This window comes from Saimiri boliviensis, chromosome 9 (assembly GCF_048565385.1).
Source record: "Saimiri boliviensis isolate mSaiBol1 chromosome 9, mSaiBol1.pri, whole genome shotgun sequence".
In the NCBI taxonomy this organism is placed as follows: Eukaryota; Metazoa; Chordata; class Mammalia; order Primates; family Cebidae; genus Saimiri; species Saimiri boliviensis.
The window spans coordinates 103,050,469-103,074,458 of NC_133457.1; the positions used below are offsets into that span (position 1 = coordinate 103,050,469).

At 43.4% G+C, this 23,990-nt stretch overlaps 1 protein-coding gene across 2 annotated transcripts in view; it reads left to right on the forward strand.

Moving 5' to 3' along the window:
* The window catches only part of DHX35 (DEAH-box helicase 35), an 83,070-nt gene extending 60,303 nt beyond the window's left edge, over nt 1–22,767 (forward strand). For both annotated transcript variants that reach the window (XM_003936383.4, XM_074406534.1), the window contains 7 exons: nt 105–199; nt 2,943–3,020; nt 4,479–4,608; nt 7,941–8,022; nt 10,507–10,578; nt 14,003–14,114; nt 21,562–22,767. In XM_003936383.4, coding sequence (XP_003936432.1) covers nt 105–199; nt 2,943–3,020; nt 4,479–4,608; nt 7,941–8,022; nt 10,507–10,578; nt 14,003–14,114; nt 21,562–21,606 — 614 coding nt within the window. In that variant the 3' untranslated portion in view covers nt 21,607–22,767. The remainder of the gene's footprint in view (nt 1–104; nt 200–2,942; nt 3,021–4,478; nt 4,609–7,940; nt 8,023–10,506; nt 10,579–14,002; nt 14,115–21,561) is intronic.
* Nucleotides 22,768–23,990: the final 1,223 nt, after the last annotated feature.

Here is a 23,990-nt window from a genome sequence, read left to right on the forward strand (position 1 = left end):
TGATCTTAGTCTTCAGTGTGATGCAAGGAAAATATCAAAAAATGTCTTTCCCTTCTTGTTGACACATTATATGGTTGAAACCAAATATGCTTTCTGTTTTACAGGAAACTTTGGCTGTTCTCAGGAAATTCTAAGCATCGCTGCCATGATGCAGATCCAGAATATCTTTGTGGTCCCGCCAAACCAGAAGTCTCAGGCAGTAAGTCAGCTCCCTCCCCAGGCTGTCTGTACCAGTCTGTTTTGCTTTGAGCTTTCCTTGTTAAAACTCTGCCCAGGAACTGCTGAAGATAGTGCTGTACAAACGTGATCAGCTCATGTTTTGAGTATTTATTGTGTGCTTGATGTTGTGCGAGGCATTTCGCAGGCATCATCCCACTTTATCTTCATCATAAACTTGGGAAGTAGATATTATTATCGTATTTGATTTATTTATTTTTTTTGAGAGGGAGTCTCACTCTGTCGCTCCGGCTGGTGTGCAGTGGCATGATCCCAGCTGCCTGCAACCTCCGCCTCCCGAGTTCAAGCGATTCTCCTGCTTCCCATGTGGCTGGGATACAGGCGTGCTCCACCATGCCTGGCTAATTTTTGTATTTTCAGCAGGGACAGGGTTTCACCATGTTGGCCAGGCCCATCTTGAATTCCTGACCTCAGGTAATCTGCCCACCTTGATCTTGCAAAGTGCTGGTATTACTGCGCCTGGCCTATTATCATGTTTTAAAGATAGAGGCACAGAGAGGTTAGGTCACTCATTCACAGTTGCACAGCCAGAATTGTCAGCTGTGGATTCACAGTCCAGAGCCCCAGACCTTAACCGTTGAACTACCAAATTCCAGTTTCTGTCAGGGAAATTGTCATTCAGACTTCTCTGCTAGAAGCCTTGGTTGAAGACATTAGTGACATAAGAAGTCAGATGCCTGGAGTATAGCAGGCTGATTCTGGGCACCACACGGCATCATGGTGCTATTGCAGGTAGGCCATTATGAGCTAGAGAGATCTAAACCCCACCTAAGGTGCAGGCATCAGCAGTGACTAATTGAGTGAACACTGGAAAGACGGAAGGAAAAGTTTTGAGTCTGAAGAGATACTTGAAAGTAAAGTGTGCTGATAGAGGTAGGTCAGAGGTAAGTTCAGAGTCACTTCCTGTTTGAAAGTCAGAATCAGCAGCCTTATGCATGGAGGGCTGAGTTTGTATGTGTAATGAGGAGAGAAACTTTCTTAGGGTTTGTTAGGATCCTCCTCGTTAGTTGTATATCTAGATTACAAATGCTTATGTCCATTTTTGTTTTGTTTTTACTTAACCTTCTTAATAGTCCTTTCTGAGGGCAGAGAAACCCCCTTTAAAGCTTAGAAGACTGAGGTTCTGACAACTCTATCTACAGTTACAATGTTTAACCCCCTTCATCTCCACTCCCTGCTGTATTTTTCTCCTCTCATGCTTCTTACCACCTGCTCTACTATGTATATTCTTACTTGTTTGTTGCCTTTCTCCCACCACTGTTTTATTCACTGTTACATCCTGGATGCTTAGAGCAGTGCCTTGTCTATAGTATGTGCTTGGTAAACATCTGTTAATGAATGAATAAGTGGAAGAAAGGAGGGTTGATTGATTATGTGGTATTTGGTTCAAGGCTAAAATTCTGAGATTAATAAATATGGGGTCATGTGCTACATAATGGCTTTTCAGTTAATGATGGACTGTATATAAGATGGTGGTTCTGTAAGGTTACAGTACGATACTTTTACTGTACCTTTTCTATGTTTAGATACATTTAGACACAAATACTTACCATCCTGTTACAGTTGCCTACGGTATTCAGTATAGTAACATACTATGCAGGTTTTAGCCTAGGAGCTACAGGATATGCCATCCAGCCCAGGTGTATAGTAGGCTATTCCATGTAGGTTTATTTAAGTACACTCTATGATGTTTGCACAGTGACGAAATTATCCAGAGACACATTTCTTGGAATATAACTTGCATTGCTAAGTGACGTGTGACTGTATCTGTGTACTGGCATATATATTGTATGTGCTGCTGCTTTAACCCATGGGAACAGATGGCATTGCTCGGGATCTTACAGAAAGAGAAACCTAAGGATGGGCTGTAAAAGGATTGTACAATTTGTGGTAGTCCAGGAATATTTAGTGTCTGCTGTGTGTTAGACAGCTGGTCCCCTGTCTTTCTGGTGCCTACTTTCTCTTGGGGGTTGGGAGGATTATTCTGAAAGAGATGATATTAACTAGATAGGGAGAGAGACAAGAACATTAACATTTTATCAATTTTTTTTTGCCAGATACTTTATATTAAATAATCTTAATCCACAGCAATCTTGATAGATAGGTTTAGTTTCCTGATTTTACAGATAAGGAAATCAAGGCTGAGAAGGGTTAAGTAACCAAGCTGAGGTCTTTCAGGATATGGCAGAGCTAGAATGCTGCAAATCAGGTGATTCTGAATCCATAACCCACATGCTATTCACCATGCAATGTTACTTCCCAGTGCAAAAGACTCACAGGAGTCTCTCTCTCTCTCCCTCCATCCCTCCCTCCCTCCCTCCCTCCCTTCCTTCCTGCCTTCCTGCCTGCCTTCCTTCCTTCTTTCCTTCCATCCATCCATTCATTCATTCATTCATTCATCCATCCATCCATCTCACTCTGTTGCCATGGAGTATAGTGGTGCAAACATGGCTCCTGGGCTCAAGCGATCCTCCCACCTCAGCCTAGAAGCTGGGACTTAGAGGCACATACCACCATGCCCTGCTAATCTTTTTTTCTTTTTTAGTTTTGTAGAGATGGGGTTTACCTATGTTGCTTAGGCTGGTGTCAAATTCCTGGGCTCAAGCAGTCTTCCTGTCTCAGCCTCCCAAAATGCTGGGATTATAGATGGGAGCCACGACACCCAGCTAAGAGTCAGCTTCTGAACGTTGCTTTGTTCTTTCCAGATTCGAGTGCACCGTAAATTTGCTGTGGAGGAGGGCGACCACCTCACTATGCTCAACGTATATGAAGCATTTATTAAAGTAAGCACAACTTCCTGCTCTAAATGCTGCCTCAACACACCACCCACTGGAGGTGATCTAGGAGGGAGGATTCCAGAAGTTCAGTTCATAAAGGAATGCCCAAGAGAGCCCTTTATTTTCCCGTTAGATATATTGCCAGTACTTCTAACTGGTAGGTCGGGCTTTCTGCTGAGTTTGTGATGTGGTATTGCTGAGAACACAGGAATCATTCATTGCTTTCCCTTGCTTGGAGATATGGTACAGTAGCGGCGGGCCAGTGCCCAGCCTCACGTCATCTCACATCCACCATGTGGTAGACAGAAAGGCAACATTTGAATAGGAAGTTCTGTTATATTTTCTGCTAGGTAAGTGAGGCTGAGAGCAACTTGAAGTCCTAGGTTGAATCTTCAAAGCTGTCCCAGCTGCCATGAGAAGACATTTAGTTGTAATCTGTGCATATTCACTTATCCCACACATATTTAGCTGTAGGTAATATTAATTTTCATTGTTAATATTCTATAAAACTGAGAGCAAATAATACAGCTTAAAGTTCTCATGAAAAATTGTTAATAAACGAGATCTAAAGGTGATGGAAATGATGAAAAAAGAAACCTTACATAAAAGAAAAGGTATAATATTTCAGATTTTTAACATTCATTTCTTAAATACTCTTTTAGAAGTAAAGAAATGCTAAAATTTTGTTTACCAGTGATTTGAGGAAGATTATTCAGTTGGTGAAGTTTTCAGAAAAAAGAAATTCACCTCTTACTGAGACTTACAGTTTAAATTAGATAAAATTCATTTATACAGGCACAATATATCATCTCTAAGCTGAAGCTTTCTTTACCAGTAGAAAGTGGGTGCATTGTATTATTTTATAGTTGCCTTCTTGGAATATCTTCTATTAATTACATTTTCTTCTTTAAAGCACTTTCCTCCCTAACTTACAATATAATTTCAGAGGTATATTTCCACAGCAGTAATTTACTCTAAGACAGAATGATCATACTTATGAATGCAGAAAAATTAAATACTGTTGATAGAAAAATTATACTTTGGAGACATAATAGTAATTTGTAAATTTTTTCTACATTGGCAAGTGTCATTTTTATTGGCCTGTAGTATCATAAAGTGACAAAATCAAGCATGCCAAAGAAGAAAAGTTGATTTACAAAGAACGACGTGGGGAAGTGATTCTTTCTGATAGTTCAATTGCATGAAGGTATTTGAAGTTGAAAACATCTCTGCTTGTCATTAAGTTCTCATTTGCCTTTTAGTGCAGAGTGGGATTGCAGAGCAATCAGATGTGTGCAAGGTTGTTAACATCTGTTTTGAGAGGTGGAGTAAAAAAGGGCCAGTTCCAATCTTGAGGTCTTATGCCACTGAACAGCACGTGGGGGAGGAGATGATCTCCACAATATAGCATGAGTCAAGAACATGTCTGTTTTTCTAACTCCCTCTCTCTGGGTTGTTCGGTAGCACAATAAGAACTCTCAGTGGTGTCAAGAACATTTCCTGAATTACAAGGGTCTTGTCAGAGCTGCGACTGTAAGAGAACAATTGAAAAAGCTTCTTGTCAAGTTTCAAGTGCCCAAGAAGTCTAGTGAAGGTGAGAAAAAACTGCCTCAGCTGGTGACTTCCCTTGCTTCATTCTGTTGAGTTGTCCTCCCATAGTTCTCATGCTGGGTTGGTACCAGGCAGCATGGTGTGCTTTGTACCAACACTGGGTTTTATATTTTGAGTTGCCTGCATCTGTGAAAAGCTGAAGGTCAGGTTGCATATTTTTTCCAGGGAGGTCCCTTTTTCTTTCTGAGGGGTATTCTTACTGAAGGAACTTCATAGCCCATGACAATACTTACGAATCATTAACAGTCACATCAGTGTCAGGGCACATCATGTAATTGATTTTCCCATGCAAGCTTTGCAAGAAAAACTACTTTTTGTTTGATGATATTAGTAGCTATTACATAAAAATTAAATTTTATTTTCAAAGACATGTATTATTAAAGCAAGTGCTGGATATTTAGCCTAGGCAGTCACTAAGGGTAAGAGAAAGAAAAGTAGTATGTAAGACATAGTCTGGCCTCTGGCAGTGACAGTGACTGCTGTGAATCAGGGACACGATAGATTACACTGTGGCAGGGGTTCTCCAAATGTTCTCTCGCTCAGTCTCCCACTCCTTGAGGTGTCAGTAATATTCTCATTTTACAGTTAGTCATAAGGTCTAGGGAGAAGTTCGATTAAATTCAGGACAACACAGCTGGTGAGGAGCAGAGCCTGGTCTGTGTGGCTCAGAAGTCTGTGCTTTTAAGGAAGTGGCATACCTGCCTCAGTAGTTGGGTTGAAAGCCTACTGTGTGCCAGGTATTCAGCCACATTCTCAGCACCATTAGTACTTGTTAACATTTCCTGAGTACTTATAAGTGGCCAGGCAGCACTCTGAGTGTTCCATGTGTTTATTAATTTAATGCTCATAACGGCGCTGTGAAATATGTGCTGTTTTCCCCATCTTATAGATGAGAAAAGTGTGGCTAAGAGGTAAAATGTAACTTACTAAAGTTACACAGTGAGGATATGGTGGAGTCAGAGCTTGAGCCTAGGCAATTCCGTATCAGTCTTACTTTGTCTTTATACTAAGAGCCCATGATTAAACAACGACAAAGTCTTAGCTTTTACTTTAAGGGAACAGTGCATTAAGGGAGAGATTCATACAGATAGACAAAATGCTACAATACAAGATTGTCAGTCCTCTTAGAAGTTAAAGTAGTAGATACTTCAGTAATCATAGAAGTTGTGCTGGCAAACGTGAAAGCAATGCCAGGAGGAAGGAATCCGGAGGAGGCTGGCCTGGGAAGTCTTGCGGCTTCCTTGAGGGGCGGTGGGAGTCCAGTCAAGCTTTGGGGTCTCGATGAATTAGAAAATGGTGGCGATGGCTGGGCGCGGTGGCTCAAGCCTGTAATCCCAGCACTCTGGGAGGCCGAGGCGGGTGGATCACGAGGTCAAGAGATCGAGACCATCCTGGTCAACATGGTGAAACCCTGTCTCTACTAAAAATACAAAAAAATTAGCTGGGCATGGTGGCGCGTGCCTGTAATCCCAGCTACTCAGGAGGCTGAGGCAGGAGAATTGCCTGAACCCAGGAGGCGGAGGTTGCGGTGAGCCGAGATCGCGCCATTGCACTCCAGCCTGGGTAACAAGAGCGACACTCTGTCTCAAAAAAAAAAAAAAAAAAAAAAAGAAAATGGTGGCGACTGGGCCCGGTGGCTCACACCTGTCATCTCAGCACTTTGGGAGGCCGAGGCAGGCAGATCACAAGGTCTGGAGTTTGAGACCAGCCTGGCCAATATGGTGAAACCAACTGCACTAAAAATTTCTTTAAAAAATTAGCTGGTCATGGTGGTAGGCACCTATAGTCCCACCTACTCAGGTGGCTGAGGCAGGAGAATCGCTTGAATCTGGGAGGCGGAGGTTACAGTGAGCCGAGATTGCACCAGCTTAGGCGACAGAGTGAAACTCCATCTCAAAAAAAGAAAAAAAATAGTGGCAAAGAGCACTCTAGGGAAGGAAGATTGGAGACAAGTGCTTGGAGTGAGGAGTATATGAGATGCTCAGAGAATGTTTGATGGGTGAATACCCTCACCAGAGAGCGAAGAGTTGAAACCTGGGCCACTGGGCCATGTTGGAGTCATTGATAGAAACAGGAAGCTTACAAGGAGCACCCAGTTTGAGAGCAGCTGATCAAGCGCCTATTACCCCTGAGCAGGGAGAAGACAGCCTTACTTCTGCAATTGGTGTTCTTCACCTGTTTTTCAGTATCAGACCCCTGCTCAGGAGAAAAGTTACATTAAATTTAAATTCTACCTACCCTGAGAAATTAAATAGTAAGGAGTAAGATTTTGTAGGGTAGGGTTGAGCTTCGGAGGACCCTAAACCATTGTAGTGTCTAAGATCTTCCTTACCCCTGCCTCCAAGAACCAGTTTTCACCCCTTTGGAAGAGAGATTACCCCTGATTAGAGGACACATTTTACATGGAAATTTCTTACGGACCATAGGAGAGAACAGACTGAGTCTCGCATTAGATCATAGTTACACATGTAGACTTGATATTTATCAGCTCAGTGCTTAAGAACAATACAGAAAATCATGGAGACTAAATTGCATGCAAATTTAAAACATCTAAGTCTTAAAAAAATAGAAAGCAATGAGTCAAAGGTACTTTCAGCCATCATGACATGCAAGAAGATTAAAAACTTTATTATAGAATGATTTTATTTAATATGTTTAGGATGAAACAGTTTTCAGGTTGATAAATGGGCTAAGGATTAGAACAAAAAATTCACAAAAGAAGACACATTTAGATAGTAATCAAATAAATGTAATATAAAAGACGATAACACTTTTCACCAAAACATTGCTAGTAAGAATGCAGTGAAACTGCCATATTGTTGATGGCTTTGGAAATAGTACCACCTTTAGGGAACTTACTTACCAACATGCTATATTCCATTGGATCTAAGATACCATCACATGTAAGAAACATTATTATTTTATGTATCATCAAGAAAAAAAAAATGCTGCCAATTATAATTGTAAAATGCTATCCTAATTTCAGTGAATTAAAGTTAGAAAAAGAGTGAGTCTTAAAAATGATGAGATGTGATATGTCACCAGTCATAAAAATAACAGCCTTTTGCATAACAATTTGGAATATATCCTATGGACATCATCTAATAGTGAGACCTCCTTAGATGGTGCCAGGGCAGGCATCCAGCATCAGGAAGGGGAGGGCTAGAGCCAATTCAGGAGAGGGTTTCCAGGTGGCTTGAAGCAGCCTGGGGTGGTGCTGGGAGTGGATCCTGGGCCTTCCAGCACAGGCTCGAGCACACGGAGCGTAGGGCAGGCAAGGAAGGGTCTCATCCGCCCTGTTTGCTACCTGTATAGGTGATCCGGATCCCGTCCTGAGGTGCATTGTCTCGGGCTTCTTCGCCAATGCCGCGAGGTTTCATTCTACTGGAGCTTATAGGTAACACAATTACTTGGTGAAGTCATTTGTTAAAGGAACAATCTTACAAATGACCCAAACCCCACAGAAAGCTGTGCAGAGATAGTAATTATTTTTTTGGGAGGCCGAGGCGGGTGGATCACGAGGTCAAGAGATCGAGACCATCCTGGTCAACATGGTGAAACCCCGTCTCTACTAAAAATACAAAAAATTAGCTGGGCATGGTGGCGCGTGCCTGTAATCCCAGCTACTCAGGAGGCTGAGGCAGGAGAATTGCCTGAACCCAGGAGGCGGAGGTTGCGGTGAGCCGAGATCGCGCCATTGCACTCCAGCCTGGGTAACAAGAGCGAAACTCTGTCTCAAAAAAAAAAAAAAAATTTTTTTAAATTTCTATCATGCTTCCTTCCAAAACAGAGTTGAGGTTAGTGACATTGCTTTAAGCAAAATATCTTGACTTTCTGAAAATGATTCTCATATATTCAGTTCATCTATATGTTGTAACGTATGTTTTAGAAGGCTGACAATCTTGAGGCTGGTAATATTTCAGTTCTAATGATAGATTAATATGACTTGAAGAAACCATTAAAAATAATCTTTCCCAGAGAAGTTACTTTTACAATTGGCTAGCTTATGATGTCTTTAGAGATGTGCAGGACTGAAGTCCTCACCCACCCTGGTACAATGTGGCCACGGCTGGTGTCTTTGGAGGTAGCCAAGTGTTTCTCATGTCCTGGATGTGCCTCCTGCTACAGAACCTGATTCTTCCAGTTCCATTTTCTAGGCATAGGAAGTCATTGATGACTGATCCCTTCCTAATGGTCTTTAGTATATTCAAATGCAGTGAAAACTAAGCATAGCTTAGCTTTCCCTTCTCCAGACGAATCATTCCAGTGCTTTGAATTGTTACTTTTAGTCTGTCTTTTCTGTCCTTTGGCTCATTTTAGTTTCATCCCTGTTTAAAGTGTACCCATCATCATTTTCTTCCTTAATAAGAGAACAATCCAAAGAACTTCTCCCCAGCTCTTCTTTCCATGTATTATTTTGTCATTAATTTTTTTTCCCTCAGAAAATATTACCTCCCTGTTTTCTTGAGATCATCCAAGATATTTCTTGTCCTGGGCTCCTGTTAATGAATCCAGAATTGCACTGAGCCTTTTTAATTTTGGCAGCCAGAACTGCTCCACCTAGTTTCCTAGTAGCCGGCTGTTTGAACTGCAGGATAGCACTTTACACTGATCTCTTTGTTACTCCAGGCATGGAGTTACATGTTTTCTTTGTTACTCCAGGCATGTTGTATCCTGTCAGTATCATGATTCAGTTGCCCATTGTTTGAGCTCCGCTCCTACCCTGAGTTGTCTGTATTTGAGGCAATTTGTCCATGTGGAGGTGACCCCTGCAGTGGCCGAGATCTTCCGCAGGGAGTGTTGCCAGCTTGTCATCTTGATTGCCCCCGACTCTCCTGGAGCGTTAGCAATTTCGACTGGTGTTTTGAAAATTTTTTTATCAGCGTCCTCAGCAACAATGTGGGTGGGCAGCATAAGAGATTCCAGGCCGGTCATTCCTTTGAGACAGCATTTAGTGTTGATCAGCTCACCACCACCTGGCAGGCCAGCCAGGACCCCAGGACACTGGCTTTATTACAGCGTTGACGAGGCGCTCCGTCACAGCCCTTGAGGCAGTTCCCCCAAGAAACAGATCATTCTACTGAGTTGGAATTGGAAGGACTATTTCAGAGAAATTAGTAGTCCAGTATTGAGCTTTCTTTTTTCAGTATCATTGCATCCCCCTGTAGTCAATATCCTTAGTATTTAACTTTGCTTAATAGATAAGCTTATAGAGTAAATCACACGTATTATTTCCATCAAGCACCTGCAGAAGATGAATGTAAACATAGGCAGAGCATTTTATTTCTAAATGTTTTTTCCGAGTGTCCATGTGTTGCTTTTCTCCTCTTTGCTTTTTCACATGATTTATTCTTGATTTCTGGGGTGGCAATGGGAGGGATGAAGAAAGATTGCAAGAGAAGGTGGAGATAATTGTATTGCTTGTGACAAGTTCACAAGCAATGAACTTTGTTCATGAACTTTGTTTCTTGTTTTGGGAGACGGTGGAGGTATCCTCATTAATTTGTTCCTTCTTCAGGCTTGTGTCTTTAGTTGCATGGCTGCACAGGCCTGCCATATGATTTAAGCCATCTCTTTTCATTAAATGTTTCTCTTCCTGTGAGACTTACTAAAGCAACTTAGTGGCAAAAAGTAATGTTGTACTTATAATTCTGTACAGAAATGACAGTGAGCTGAATATATGGGTTTACAAAGTAGACATCCACTTGCGAAATGTTTGGATGTAATGTTAAAGCGCAATGTGCAAAATGTAAACTAAAGAATATTTATTAATCTGCACAGTAAAAAAAAAATGTTTCTTTGATAATATTAAAAGTCTGCGGGCAAGTCTTGCTGTAAGTATTTAAAGCGTGCTTCAGACAAAATTCTTCTATGTTGCAAGGACCATCCGTGATGACCACGAGCTGCACATACACCCTGCGTCCGTCCTCTATGCAGAGAAGCCGCCTCGCTGGTAAGCGCATCCTGCTGCTTAGCCGGTGCCTGCTCTGAGCAAGGCCACTTTCTTGTTTCTTTCCTGTGTTTCTTGACATTGCCCCTAGAATTTCTGCCCTGGGCCCAGTGTGGCTCATGCCTGTAATTCCAGCACTTTGGGAGGCCGAGGCAGGCAGATCATTTGAGATCAGGAATTCAAGACCAACCTAGCCAACATTGTGAAACTTCCTCTTTACTAAAAATACAAAAATTAGTCTGGCATGGTGGGGCACACCTATGATCCCAGCTACTCAGGAGTCTGAGATAGGAGAATCACTTGAACCTGGGAGCTGGAGGTTGCAGTGAGCTGAGATCACACCACTGCCCTCCAGCCTGGGAGACAGCGAAGGCTCCACGTGGAAAAAACAACAACAACAACAAACCGCAAACTTCTGCTCTGGCAGAGATCTCCTTAAGCAAACAGTGTTTTGAAAATGTATTCAGCAGACGTTCGTTTTCACCCACTGACTGAATGCTTAGCCCTGCACGAGGCACAGCTATGCAGAGATGAGTTGGGATCCCAGCCCATAGTTCTTCTTCTTTTTTTTTTTTTTCTGAGAGTTTCACTGTGTCACCCAGGCTGGAGTGCAGTGCTGCTATCTCGGCTCACTGCAACCTCTGCCTCCTAGGTTCAAGTGATTCTCCTGCCTCAGCCACCCAAGTAGCTGAGACTATAGGTGTGCACCACCATGCCTGGCTAATTTTTGTATTTTTAGTAGAGATAGGGTTTCACTATGTTTGGCCAGGCTGGTTTCCAACTGCTGACCTCAGGTGATCCACTCGCCTTGGCCTCACAAAGTGCTGGGATTATAGGCGGGAGCCACTGTGCCCGGCCCTAGCCCACAGTTTTGACATAGAGATAGACAGAGTTTATTACCTTAGGGGAAGGGCTTTACTAGTGGCCTGAATGAAGTGCTGGGCTTGACACATCATGTACGAATGAGATCGGGTCAGGCTTCATGGAGGAGATAACATTCACTCTGAACTTAGAAACAGGAGTGTTCAGGCAGAAAGGACCCAAAGGCATTCCAGGTGGAAAATTAGCAGGGGCAGAGCCATGGGACATGAAGGAGCCTGATGTGTTTGGGAAATGGGGAATGATTGGTATGGGTGGCTCATGAAATGGTACTGCTCACAGCCTGAGAAGAAAGAGGTAAGCACAGAATTCGAGAACAGGCCTTTAGACATCTTTATAGCATTTTGGTGGTTAAGTTTATATTTATCCAATTTAATAAAAATTGGGGGCTTATATTTTTCTTGTTTATAATTTCATTTTTCTAGTAATTCATTTATATTGTTTTTTACCAATAAAAAGTATGATTAAAAGTACTGATCAACCATGGATTAGATTTTTTTTTTTTTTTTTTTTTTTGAGCTGGAGTCTCACTCTGTAGCCCTGGCTGGAGCATGATCTTCGCTCATTTCAACCTCCACCTCCAGGGTTCAAGTGATTCTCCTGCCGCAGTTTCCCAAATAATTGGGATTATAGGTGCGTGCCATCATGCCCGGCTAATTTTTTTATTTTTTAGTAGAGATGGGGTTTCGCCATGTTGGCAAGGCTGGTCTCGAACTCCTGACCTCAGGTGATCCACCTGCTTTGACCTCCCAAAGTGCTGGGATTACAGGCGTGAGCCACTGCGTCCGGCCCAGATAGGAAATTTTAAAGACAACAACAACTTGCCCTTCTCCAGTTGGAAGATGGAAAAGCCTTGGGAAAAAGGGTAGGGCATGTGTGAAGAAAGGGAGAGGAGATAGCGGTAGATTTGAAGGCAAAAAGGTCTGTGGTGAAACACTTTGTACCCTAGACCTGCGGCTTTCTAAGTGTGGTCTACAGCCCAGCATCAGTATCACCTGAAAACTTGTACGAAATGCAGATTCTCAGGCTACGTCCAGCCCCACTCAATCAGAAACTGGACTAGGGCCCAGGACTCCATTTTAACAAGCTCTCCAGATGTTTCCGTTGGGCAGTAAGGTTTGAGTTCTGTTTCCCTAGACCAAAGAATCAGATTTATCCTGGAACCAGTGCAGACCTAGAAGTTTCTTAGGTAGAGAGCACCTTGGCTAGTTCTGGGTTTAGAAATGTTACCCAGTGACCATACAAATGTGGCCAGGGTATGCATACTCGTGAGTGCAGGATAATTTGAAGAGTGCCCATGCCTCTAAAGCATTTTGGGAGGCTAAGGCCAGAGGATTGCTTGAGGTCAGGAGTTCAAGACCAGCCTGTGCACCATGGTGAGACCTCAACTCAAAAATAATAATAATAATAATAATAATAATAATAATAATAATGATAACCAGGCCTTGTGGCACATCCCTGTAGTCTTAGCTTTTCAGGAGACTGAGACAGGAGGATGCCTTAAGCCCAGGAGTTGAGGCTTCAGTGAGCCATGATTGCACCACTGCACTCCAGCCTGGGTGGCAGAGTGAGACCCTGTCTAAAAAAATTATTTTTTAAATCAAGACAGATGCAAAACCTCAGTTTTAGATTCTTTTTTTGCTGACTTTTGGGTGGTTAAATTTGGGAGTTGCTTAAAAGAGAAAGGCTTTTCTTATTTTTGCTTCATTCCTAAGGAACTCTGAAGGGCAAAGAAAGGTTGGGGAAATAGAGCCAGCCTGAAGCAGCTCCGTACCACTCAGGTGGCAAAGAAAGTGCTCCCCCTTCACCGCCTCTTTGCAGGGGGCCCTCCTGTTTCCTTTCATCAGCTGAGATTGATTTACTGGTTTTTGAGGGGTGGGCAACCACAGTGTGGCTGGTGTGTTTATAGTTACTTGGGAAACCCTGAATCAGCACTCTATATGTCTCAGAAACTAAGATCTACTAATACGCACACCTAAAACCTGCAGACTTGTTATTATGTTCTTGGTTCTTTGGTTGTCTATTAACTGAGCCTCAGAAACATTTTTCTTCTTAAATAAAGGTATAATTTATTTACAGTATAAGGTTAGTTTTGACAAATGTATATACCCATGTAACCTGCACCCAAATAAGTTATAAAATACTTTTATCATTTTGGAAAATTCTTTTGTCTGTTTCCAGTCAGTTCCCAGCCCCTTTCAGAATCAGGCAAACCTTTGCCTCTATTTCTGTATTTTCTAATAAAATCGTTAGAGTCAGTTCAGAGTTCTGTAAATGCAGATGAAGGATCCAGAAAGGTCCTTTGAGGATAACTGGGATGTCCTAGAAGTCAGTTGGGACTTAGAGTCTCATCTGAGAAATGAGTGCTCCATTACCCAGCACATAGGTCATGAGGCTTTGGTGAGCAACATTAATGCATGTGTTTAGCACAATGTCTGGCATATAGAGTAGAACCTGCTAAAAGTCAAAGGAAACAGTGTGTCTAACTGTGGTTCCTGACTATCATCATAAGCGGGGGAAATTAGCTCATGTTTCTTTCTCATTTCAGGGTTATCTATAATGAAGTTATACAGACCTCCAAGTATTACATGAGAGATGTGACTGCCATTGAATCGGCCTGGCTGTTGGAGCTGGCTCCACACTTTTATCAACAAGGAACGGTAGGAATGGACAGAGGCCATGCCCCAGCCACCTGTTAGCAGCCTCTTCATGTTTTTAAATGTACTGTTTTCCTCCAATTTAATGCCCTAAGTGTGTTCCCCCTAGTGGTGCATAGGGGTGGAAAGGCCATTACCATATCCCCAAAACATTCTGGGAAAGCACTCCAGTGTTTAATTCATGGTGAAGCACAATTAAAAATAAATACCCCTAACCTCATAAGAAAAAGAAAAAAGGCATTTTCAGCACTTCTCTCTCCTTTTGCTCTTCCAAACTGTTTCTAAAGAAATCACATCACACTTTGGATCCATGTTCACAAGGAGTGGCACAGATAATCTCTGATGAGTGTTGCCTCACAAAGACCATAAACGAGTATGCAAGCTTACACCCCAGGTGCTTTAAACCCAATGGTGGGCGATGCTGGGCACTATTCCTGTTGCTACCCTTGGGACAAGCCTATGTGCAAGACGAGCAGGGAGTAAGCATTTTAGGACAGATCGATAGTTTTATTTGCTCCTTTATTTTTGCAAAAAAATGGTTCTTATTCCTTGTAAAAATTTAAAAGGCCATACATTCTTCTAACATAATTTTTTGTTTTTTAAAGACAGGGTCTTGCTCTGTCACCCAGGCTGGAGTGCAGTGGCACGATCCTGGCTCACTGCAACCTTTACCTCCCGGGCTGAAGCGATCCTCCCACCTCAGCCTCTCAAGCGACTGGGACTACAGGTGCATACCACCACGTCCGGCTAATTTTTTGTTTTGCAGAGGCAGGATTTCACCATGTTGCCCAGGCTGGTCATGAACACCTGAGCTCAAGCAATCTGCCCACCTCAGCTTCCCAAAGTGCTGGGACTACAGAGTGAGGCACTGTGCCCAGCCTATAACATGGTTTTTAATTGGGAGATGGTTATATTTGGAAGGCTGGGAGGTAAATGAGAGTTTAGAAACTTCTGGTTCAGTTCAGCCCATGGACCCATTCTGTTTGTTCCACACTGATTTGATTAAACTGTTTTGTGCAGTTATTTAAGGTAATTATTAATATGGTTAGATTTCACTCCACTACCTTGGTATTTGTTTCCTACTTGTCCAGTGTAGTTTTTGTTCCCCTTTTCCTCATTTTTACTGCTGCTTTTGAATTAATGAAATATTTTTAAACTGTCTTATTTTACCTCTTGTAATGGCTTTTTATACCTGTTGGTTTATTTTTGTGTGATTTCTCTAAGATTATAATATGCATCCTTAACTCATCACAGTGTGTCTTGAATTAGTAATATTATGCTACTTAGCTTATACTATAAGAAAACTACAACAGTATATTTCATTTTCTCCATCTCGTTCTTTGAGCTCTTGATGTCATGTATTTTATTTGTTTGTTTTTTGAGACAGAGTCTTGCTCTGTTGCCCAAGCTGGAGAACAGTGGCACAATCAGGGCTCCCTGCAGCCTCTGCCTCCTGGGCTCAAGCAGTCCTCCTGCCTCAGCCTCTTGAGTAGCTGGAACCACAGGTGCATGCCACCACTCCCGCTATTTTTAAATTTTTTTGTAGAGATGGGATTTTGCCATGTTGGCCAGGCTGGTCAAACTCCTGGGCTCAAGTGATCCACCTGCCTTGGCCTCCCAGAGTGCTAGGATCGTTGTCATATATTTTATTTCTACATGTGTTTAAACTCCATGATACATTGCTATGGTTTTTGTTTTAAACATTGTCTTTTTAAGATATTAAGAAACAATAATAAAGGCGTTTTATGTTACCCACATATCTATCATTCTTCATACCTTTGTGTCGATCCAAGTTTCTGTCTTCTCTTTAGCCTGAAGAACACCCTTTGATACATCTTTTACTGCATGTCTACTAATGAAATATTCTCCCAGCATTCATTTATTTGAACATATTTTTATTTCATCTTCATTTTTGCTGTATAGAGTTCTAGCGTGAAATCTTTTGTTTGCTTTTTCTTTTTAACACTTTAAAGAGTTAAAAGAGTTCATTCCATTGTGATCTGGTTTGAATTGTTCACAGAAAAGCCAGGAGTCCTTTTCATGGCTGTTCCTCTGTATGTATTAATAATGTGTCTTTTTTCTTTGTCTTTGAGTTTCATCAGTTTGACCTATGGTTTCCTTTTCTTTGTGTTTATCCCACTTGGAGTTCACTGGCTCACTGGATCATTGGGCTGATTTTTAAACATCATATTTGGGAAGTTTGGGATTGTTACTCTTTAAAATATTTTTTCTGTTCTACTATTTTCTCTCTGCTCTTTCTGGAATGCCACTTATGTATGTGTTAAAGCACTTGATATTGTCCCACATGTGGGACAGAGGCTCTAATTTTTTTTTCCCCATGCCTCAGTTTGGATAGTTTCTCTTGACCTGTCTTCAGTGGCCAATCTCCCGTTAAGCCCACCAGATAAATTTCATTTCAGGTATTTTTCCATTCTAGCATTTTCGTTTCTTCTTTAGTTTATTTCCTTATTTAGAGTCTTCACATGTTCACTTACTATGTCTATCCTTTTCTTTAGATCTTTGAAGATATTTGTAATAGCCGTTTTAAAGGGCTTACCTATAGAATTCAACATCTCTGTCATTTCTGGTCTGTGTTGTCTTCTGGCTATTTTTCCTACTTGTTGTGGGTCACATTTTCCTGCTTGTATTGTCTAGTAATTTTTTGTTGTAAATTACTAGACAATACAAAATCTCTGACATCTGACTGGATGTTAGAGATGCTATATTGTGGACAGTCTGAATTTTGTTTGCTTGTTTTTCTTATAGAATGTTGAGTTTTTTCCTGGTAGTCAGTTAATTTACTGGCACATCAGTTTGATTCTGCTGAGCATTGATTTTAGGCTTTAATAGGGCAGGTCTAGAGTAGCTGTATGCCTAAGACTGATGTCTCAGCTGAATGGCCAGGATACTATAGCGGAGTCTTTGCACTCTGAACTCCAGTGCCTCTAGCATCATGCAGACCTCCAGAATCTCCATCTCAGCTTATAACTCTGCGGTAACTATTTTTTGCTAGAATTCTCTGCTTTATCGAATCTTGGCCTGCATATATGTAGCTTAGACGTAAGATGTAAGTGTAGCCAAAGACGTAAGGGTAGCCCTATGTCGATTTCTGGAGCTCCTCCTTTTTGATGTCCTGCAAGTTCCAGCTGTCTCAGCATCCCTATAGTCTCATCTCTGATTCCTCTGTTCAGCCATGTTATTGTTCTCTGTTTAGGATTTTCTTCCCTGTGCTAAGGCTTAGAGACCCAGGCAGAGACTCAAGATGAATCTGGAGCTTACCTTGTTTTCCTGTTTTTCTTTTTCTTTCTTTTTTTGAGAAAGGGTCTCATTCTGTAACACAGGCTAGAATGCAGTGGCTCAAGTAATCCTCATGCCTCAGCCTCCTGAGTAGCTAGAACTACAGGCGAGTGCCACAATGCCCAGCTAATTTTCTTTTCTTTCTTTCTTTCTTTCTTTTTTTTTCTTTTTGAGAGAGAGCCTCAGTGCAGTGGCATGATCTTGGCTCACTGCAACCTCTACTTCCCAGATTCAAGTGATTCTCCTGCTTCAGCCTCCCATGTAGTTGGGATTACAGGCGTGTGCCACCATGCCTGACTCTTTTTTTTTTTTTTTTTTTTTTTTTGTATTTTTAGTAGAGTCAGTTTTACCATGTTGACCAGGTCGGTTTCAAACTCCTGGCCTCAAGTGATCCACTCACCTCAGCCTCCCAAAGTGCCGAAATTACAGGCATGAGCCAGTGGGCCCGGCCTGAGCTAATTAAAAAAAATTTTTTTAGAGATAGAGTTTCACTATATTGCCCAGGCTGGTCTCAAATGCCTGGGTTCAAGTGGTCCTCCTACCTTGGTTTCCCGAATTGCTGGGATTACAGGTGTGAGCCACCATGCCCACTAGTTCCCTTTTTATTTTTATTTGTTTACTTTTGAGACACAGTCTTGCTCTGTCACTCTGGCTGGAGTGTAGTGGCACGATCTCCATTCACTGCAACCTGCCCACTCCCCCGCCACCACCCCATTCAAGCAATTGTCCTGCTTCAGCCTTCCTAGTAGCTGGGATTACAGAGGTGTGCCACCATGCCCGGCTAATTTTTGTATTTTTAGTAGAGACGGGGTTTTGCCACGTTGGCCAGGCTGTTCTCGAACTCCTGACCTCAGGTGATCTGCCTGCCTTGGTGTCCCAAATTGCTGGGATTACAGGTGTGAGCCACTATACCCAGCTCCTTTTTAAAAAAGGATTCCAGCCCTGTGCTGTTTGTGGCCTGAAAACACTTACATTACATATTTTGCCCAAGTTTACAGCAGAAGGGAAAGTCTGAAACCTTTTTCTCCATTAGGGCTAGAATTGGATTACACAGTGTTTTCAAAGTGATGCTTGAATTGATTGCCACATTTAAAAATTGGGAGATTTCATATTAAACATGAATTTCTGGTTTGTCTTGAAAGACATGTTTAGTCTGGTAGCACTAGGCCTGAGCTCCTACGTGGTGGCATCTCAGGGGCTTAAGGATGGCTGCCAGCTACCGTAGTCCCATGTCACTTGCTTACTTGCCTGCCCAACTCTTGGAGACATTTGAATTTGTGACCCTGCAAATGGAAGAATCTCCTCATCTCTCCTGCCCCACCAAGGTCAAAGGAAATTGCCCTTTCAAAATTTTGTAATATTTAATTTTTATCTAATCAAACAAAAACCATTTCACACCTTTATAGTTCTTCACACATCCCAATTCAGATATTTCAGCTAGAAAGATCAGCCTGCAAGTGCTGATAAAAATGCAGAGTGTGTTGTCTTTGCTGAATTAGGTTGATAAGAATAAACCTGTGGTAAAAGAAAGTCTTTTCCTTCAAAACCTCTCAAGTGGAAAGCAGCAGACTTTTGGGAATCCAAGAGAAGGGATCAGAAAGGTAAACAGAGGTTGAAAGAGGAATGGTGCAGTGGTCAAAGTGCTCTTTAAGTAGGAAGATGCAAACACCCAGAGAAGGATAAGCCTGAAATTGCCTTGGATTCGTTTAGACTCTTGGAAACAGAATTAGCCTAGAAGCTGAGTCATTTTCCCTTCTCAGCTCAAAATTCCAGTCCTCTTTAGGTCAAACCCACAAAGTTAAAGAGCAAATAGATTCAGGAGTTTGAAGAAAATGACAAGCTTAAATTTCTGCGTTTGTCTCTTCTTTCCAAATTGCTTTTTTTTTTTTTTTTTTTGCCCATCCCCTCCACTGTCATCAGAGTAGTTTTAGAGAGGCTGGGACCTTTAGAAATCACCTAGCGCAGCCGGGTGCGGTGGCTCAACGCCTGTAATCCCAGCACTTTGGGAGACAGAGATGGGCAGATCACCTGACGCCAAGAGTTCGAAACCAGCCTGCCCAACATGGCAAAACCCCGTCCCTACTAAAAATACAAAAATTGGCTGGTCCGAGTGCAGTGGTGTTTACAACTAATTGATCACAACCAGTTACAGATTTCTTTGTTCCTTCTCCACTCCCACTGCTTCACTTGACTAGCCTTAAAAAAAAAAAAAGAAAAAAAAAAAGAAAAATTATCCAGGTGTGGTGGTATGTGCCTTCAATCCCAGCCACTTGGGAGGCTGAGGCTGGGGAATCACTTGAACCCAGGAGGTAGAGGCTGCAGTGAGCCGAGATTACGCCATTGCACTCCAGCCTGGACAACAGAGGGAGACTCCGTCTTAAAAAAAAAAAAAAAAAAAAAAAAAAAGAAAGAAATCACCTTGTGCAACAACCTCATTGTACAGCGATGGTCCTAAAACCACAGAGAAACTCGTGTTGTTTCTTAACTCTATAGTCTAAGGGCACTTCAATTAACTTGTCCAAAGCAGATTAATTTCTCAAAGAACCTCCAGGTCTGCAGGGCCTGCCCATGTATGGTAGATGTTCCTTTGTTGAGTGCACTGCAGCGCCTCGCAACCATCCACAGCCCACAGATCATTCGTGGCTCTGTTCCTGGCACCTTTGGAGACTTTCCATCACCGCTATTTTTTGGAATGTCGCTCTCACTCTGTGTAGAGGCCTGAAATGGTTCAGAGTCAGCTCTGTTTATATTCAACATTCTTCCCAGAAACAGGCACCAGAAATGGCGCCACAGGCACAATGGCGTCATCTCCCATCCCCAAGCTAAGGCCGTGGATATCTAACATTAGCTGTATGGGTCATACCAGGTGACATGCAGAGAGGAGAGAATTCAGAGAAATTCAGCAAGACCTACAACTAGATGGGGAAGAACAGGGTGACCTATTCAGAGATTTGTCTTCTGGCCTTTAAATTATTTTTTCTTATTCTCAGAGATATCTTCATTATTAGGGAAAACCCTTTTAACTTGGCCTTTGCATGAGCCTGTAGTGGTCCTTCCTCAGGTGTGAGTAGAGAGGAAGTCTGAGTTCTTGTAGCTCATTTAGACCTGGGTCCCATTCACTCTGTTGTCTCTCACGTCATCCTGGATGGTGCGTTGTGTCTTTGTTCATGTCCTCCAGGGTCTGCAGTTCTTTCTGGGGGTGATGCAGCTTGAGGTTGTGAGCCTGTATGGATATGCTAAGAAATGGGCACACTGGTCCCGGAGCGGAGGAGTAGGGGTGGGCATTCTCGTGTGGGGCTCTCACTGTGTGTTAGGTGGCACGGCTCGGGATCTCTTGGTTATTGATGATTAGTAATGAGCTGTCAGGTGTATCCCAGTTAATGAGTGGAGGGAGGTCTTTTATTAAAAGCTTATAGGCACACATTACCTCAAAGACATATTTGAGGATTTCTGCAACTTTTGGCTTTACTTTGCAATGTAAAAAATACTTTTCATCTTCCAATCCTGTCATCTGATGCCTATGATTGTAATGTTGTACTTCATGTTATTCATAATGGTAGAAAGTGACATTTCTGGAAAAACAAAATGTGTCACTAGGAGGTGTGCTTTCTATCTGTCTTCCCAGCAAGCTTGTACCCTCCATGTTGGCAGGGGCTGTCTTTATCTCCATCCTTGAGCATGGGTACCTGGCGTGTGGGTACCTGGTATGTTGAGATGCTTGGTAAATGGACTTCCATTTTCCTAAAGAGCGAATACCTTTTCTTGACTATTGTCAGGAACTTCCTGGAGATTTGAGGTCACTTCCAGCCTGAGCCCAGGTGTCTGGCTGCAGTGCTGTCCTGTAGGCTGGTGCAGAGAGAGAGAGAGCCGTGTCTCAAAAAGAAAACCTTTCCTTGACAGCTTCCGCAGAGCGCTGTATAAACAGGTTCAGCCACGGTGGCTTGGGCCTCGGGTTGCTGGCGGCTGACTTAAGATCTGCTTCTTCATTGGTCACTTGGGCTTTTTCCTTCCAGGCTATTTCATGAGCGGCACAGCATTTACCAGGAAGGTGTGGACCAGATGGAAGATTTGATGTGGTTATTTGTGTGGGGATCATGTTGTACTCTGGTTTGTCTAATCAACCCCAACTAAAGTGTCTTCTCTTCTCTTGCAGCACCTGTCCCTGAAAGCCAAAAGAGCCAAGGTCCAGGACCAGTGAGAGGATCCCAGAGCTGCAGCTGCAGGGACTGCTGGTGTCCTCTCCCCCATGCTGCTGCCCCTGGCCCCAGACGGGGTGAGCTGGCACCAACTCCTGTGGAATGTTCGGCTGCTCTGAAGGGGCTGCGGCCTGTTCATTAGCCCTTCCTGCTGCCCACAGCATTTGCATCCTTGCTGGGATCCCAGAGGACTTTGTGTATGGGCAGGCATCCTTCTGTGCTGTAGCGGGCAGAGTGGGAGTTAGCTCACTCAGCACTCTCACTAACCCAGCATGCCACTTCCAACAGGCACGCAGTCCTGGCCAGCTCTGTGGGGAACAAGGAGGAAAGTTAGCCACTGAAGGCCAAAGCACCATGTAGGGTGGACAGAGGGTTTGCTGGGCTGGCTTTGCTTTCTCTGCTGGGGCCACAGCTCTGTTAACCAATGAGGTACATTGCCAGGTGTGAACAAGCATGTATCTACGAAAGAACAAAACACTGGGGATCTCTGCCAAAACCACCAAGGGGCATGTCTGATGGGCACAGGGGCTCCCAAACCCAGTGGCATCTTTCTTTCCTCAGCCCTTGCCCCTGTTTATCTGTAGCCAGGGGCCTTGCAAGGGATTGGTGATTGACAGAGAGGACCCGTGCGCTGTTTTGTGTTGGCTGAGGATTACAAGTGGGCTTAGCATCCTCAGAGTGCAGTGCCAGGTCCCGGTGCCACACTAGCTGAGCACTCAGGAAAGTTCATCAGCTCCGATCCCACAGGGCCTCCTCTTTAGCAGGAATTCACAACAGTTTAGATGCTCTAAACTTCATAGCTCAGGAACATAACTGGTATATTGGTTTCTTTGTTTGCTTGGTGATTACTGCGACAGCGACAGCACGCGGGGGCAGTTCTTCCAGCAGGCACTGGCTTTGTTGCCCCAGGCTGCTTTGCTGTGGCGATGATTGCATTTCAGCACATGCCAGATGCAGTTTTTTTCCCCCTTACTGTTCCAATGACCTTTATTTTAAAAACACATAGCTTGAAAATTTATTTTTGTACCGATACTAGTTTGGATGTGCCACTTTTGGTACCAAACGTGTATGTCATTTTTATTTCCATTTTATAAACATGTAAATAATAGTATTAACTTGTTAATAGTAAACCTTTATACCTAAAGTAAATGTATTCCCTCCCATACCTGGCTCTCATGGTCTGTATGTTAACATGTTCTAGTGAATTGCTCAGAGTGAGGGCCTGACATTAGCTAAGAAGCCTAATGCTGTGGCATACATTTCGGGAAGCCCCCAAAGCAAGATGATGTGACCGAATGCCCCTGGGACCTGATTAGAGTAAACTGTGGGGCGTTTAAAGAAAGTCCCAAAGAGGTGCTAATTCTTGCTGGTTTCCAGATGGGATCTTCCTGTAGAGAGGTCAGAAACATTGTTTTTCAAGTTTGGCTTTAGGACTGGGGCTGATCCTGGTGGTGGAAGGGGGAAAGCTACAGGGTTCAAACTCTCAGGTTGGAGACCAGAGTCCACCAGGAGGCTGGACAGTCTGGAGGGAGCACCCAGAGGCAAGTCCGTCTCTGCAGGCTGCCTCTACCCCGGGTGCCTGACCCTGAGCCCATGCCTCCCATCTCTCCTTCCACCTCTCAGAGGGCAGCCCTCCTCAGGGGACACTTCCCAGTGTTGTGCTCTGTGTTATGTCACAATCTGTGATGGGTGGGACAGGTCCTTGCTGTCCAAAGCAACTGCAAAATCCTGGGCCGATGGGGAGGCCCCTTTGCAGTAGGGTATGGTTAAGGCTGGGACCGCACAACTTGCCAGGGAGTGGGGCCCGCCCTGGATGAGAGAGATGAGAGCTTTTGACTTTGTCTCTTGCAGGTCTGTGTCCCTGTTCCCACTGTCAGCCCACAGATGCGACAGCAGGGTCTAGTACCTCACAGACTTTGTCCCCTAGTCGTTCCACAGAATTCGTCCCCTTGGGCTCCACACAGGTCTTCGGATACTGCTAGTGAAATTCGCCACAGCACTGCTGTGTCTTCCCTTTAGGGCAAGTAAGAGGAGAGAGAAGCTGGTGCTGGAAAGCATGGAGACCCATGTGCCCTGTAGGCCCAGAGGTGGGAGCTTTCTATATTGGTGGCTGACAGAGACCCTGCCAGTTCTCTGCCACAGCTGGTTTCCCTGGGGGTTGGACATTGTCACAGGGAGCCCCTGGCTCAGCCAGTGCACCACTCAGTCCAGCCAGCAAATGTTGAGCCCTCAGGCTGTGTGCATGGCACAGGGATGGGGTGGAGACGCTTGACAACAAATAACCAGATGAGTGGACCAGGATGGAGCTCGGTGTGTGAGAAGGACAGGGTGGCAGGGGATGGAGAGGTCCAGTAGGGGTTGATAAGGCCAGGGCTGTATCCGCAGA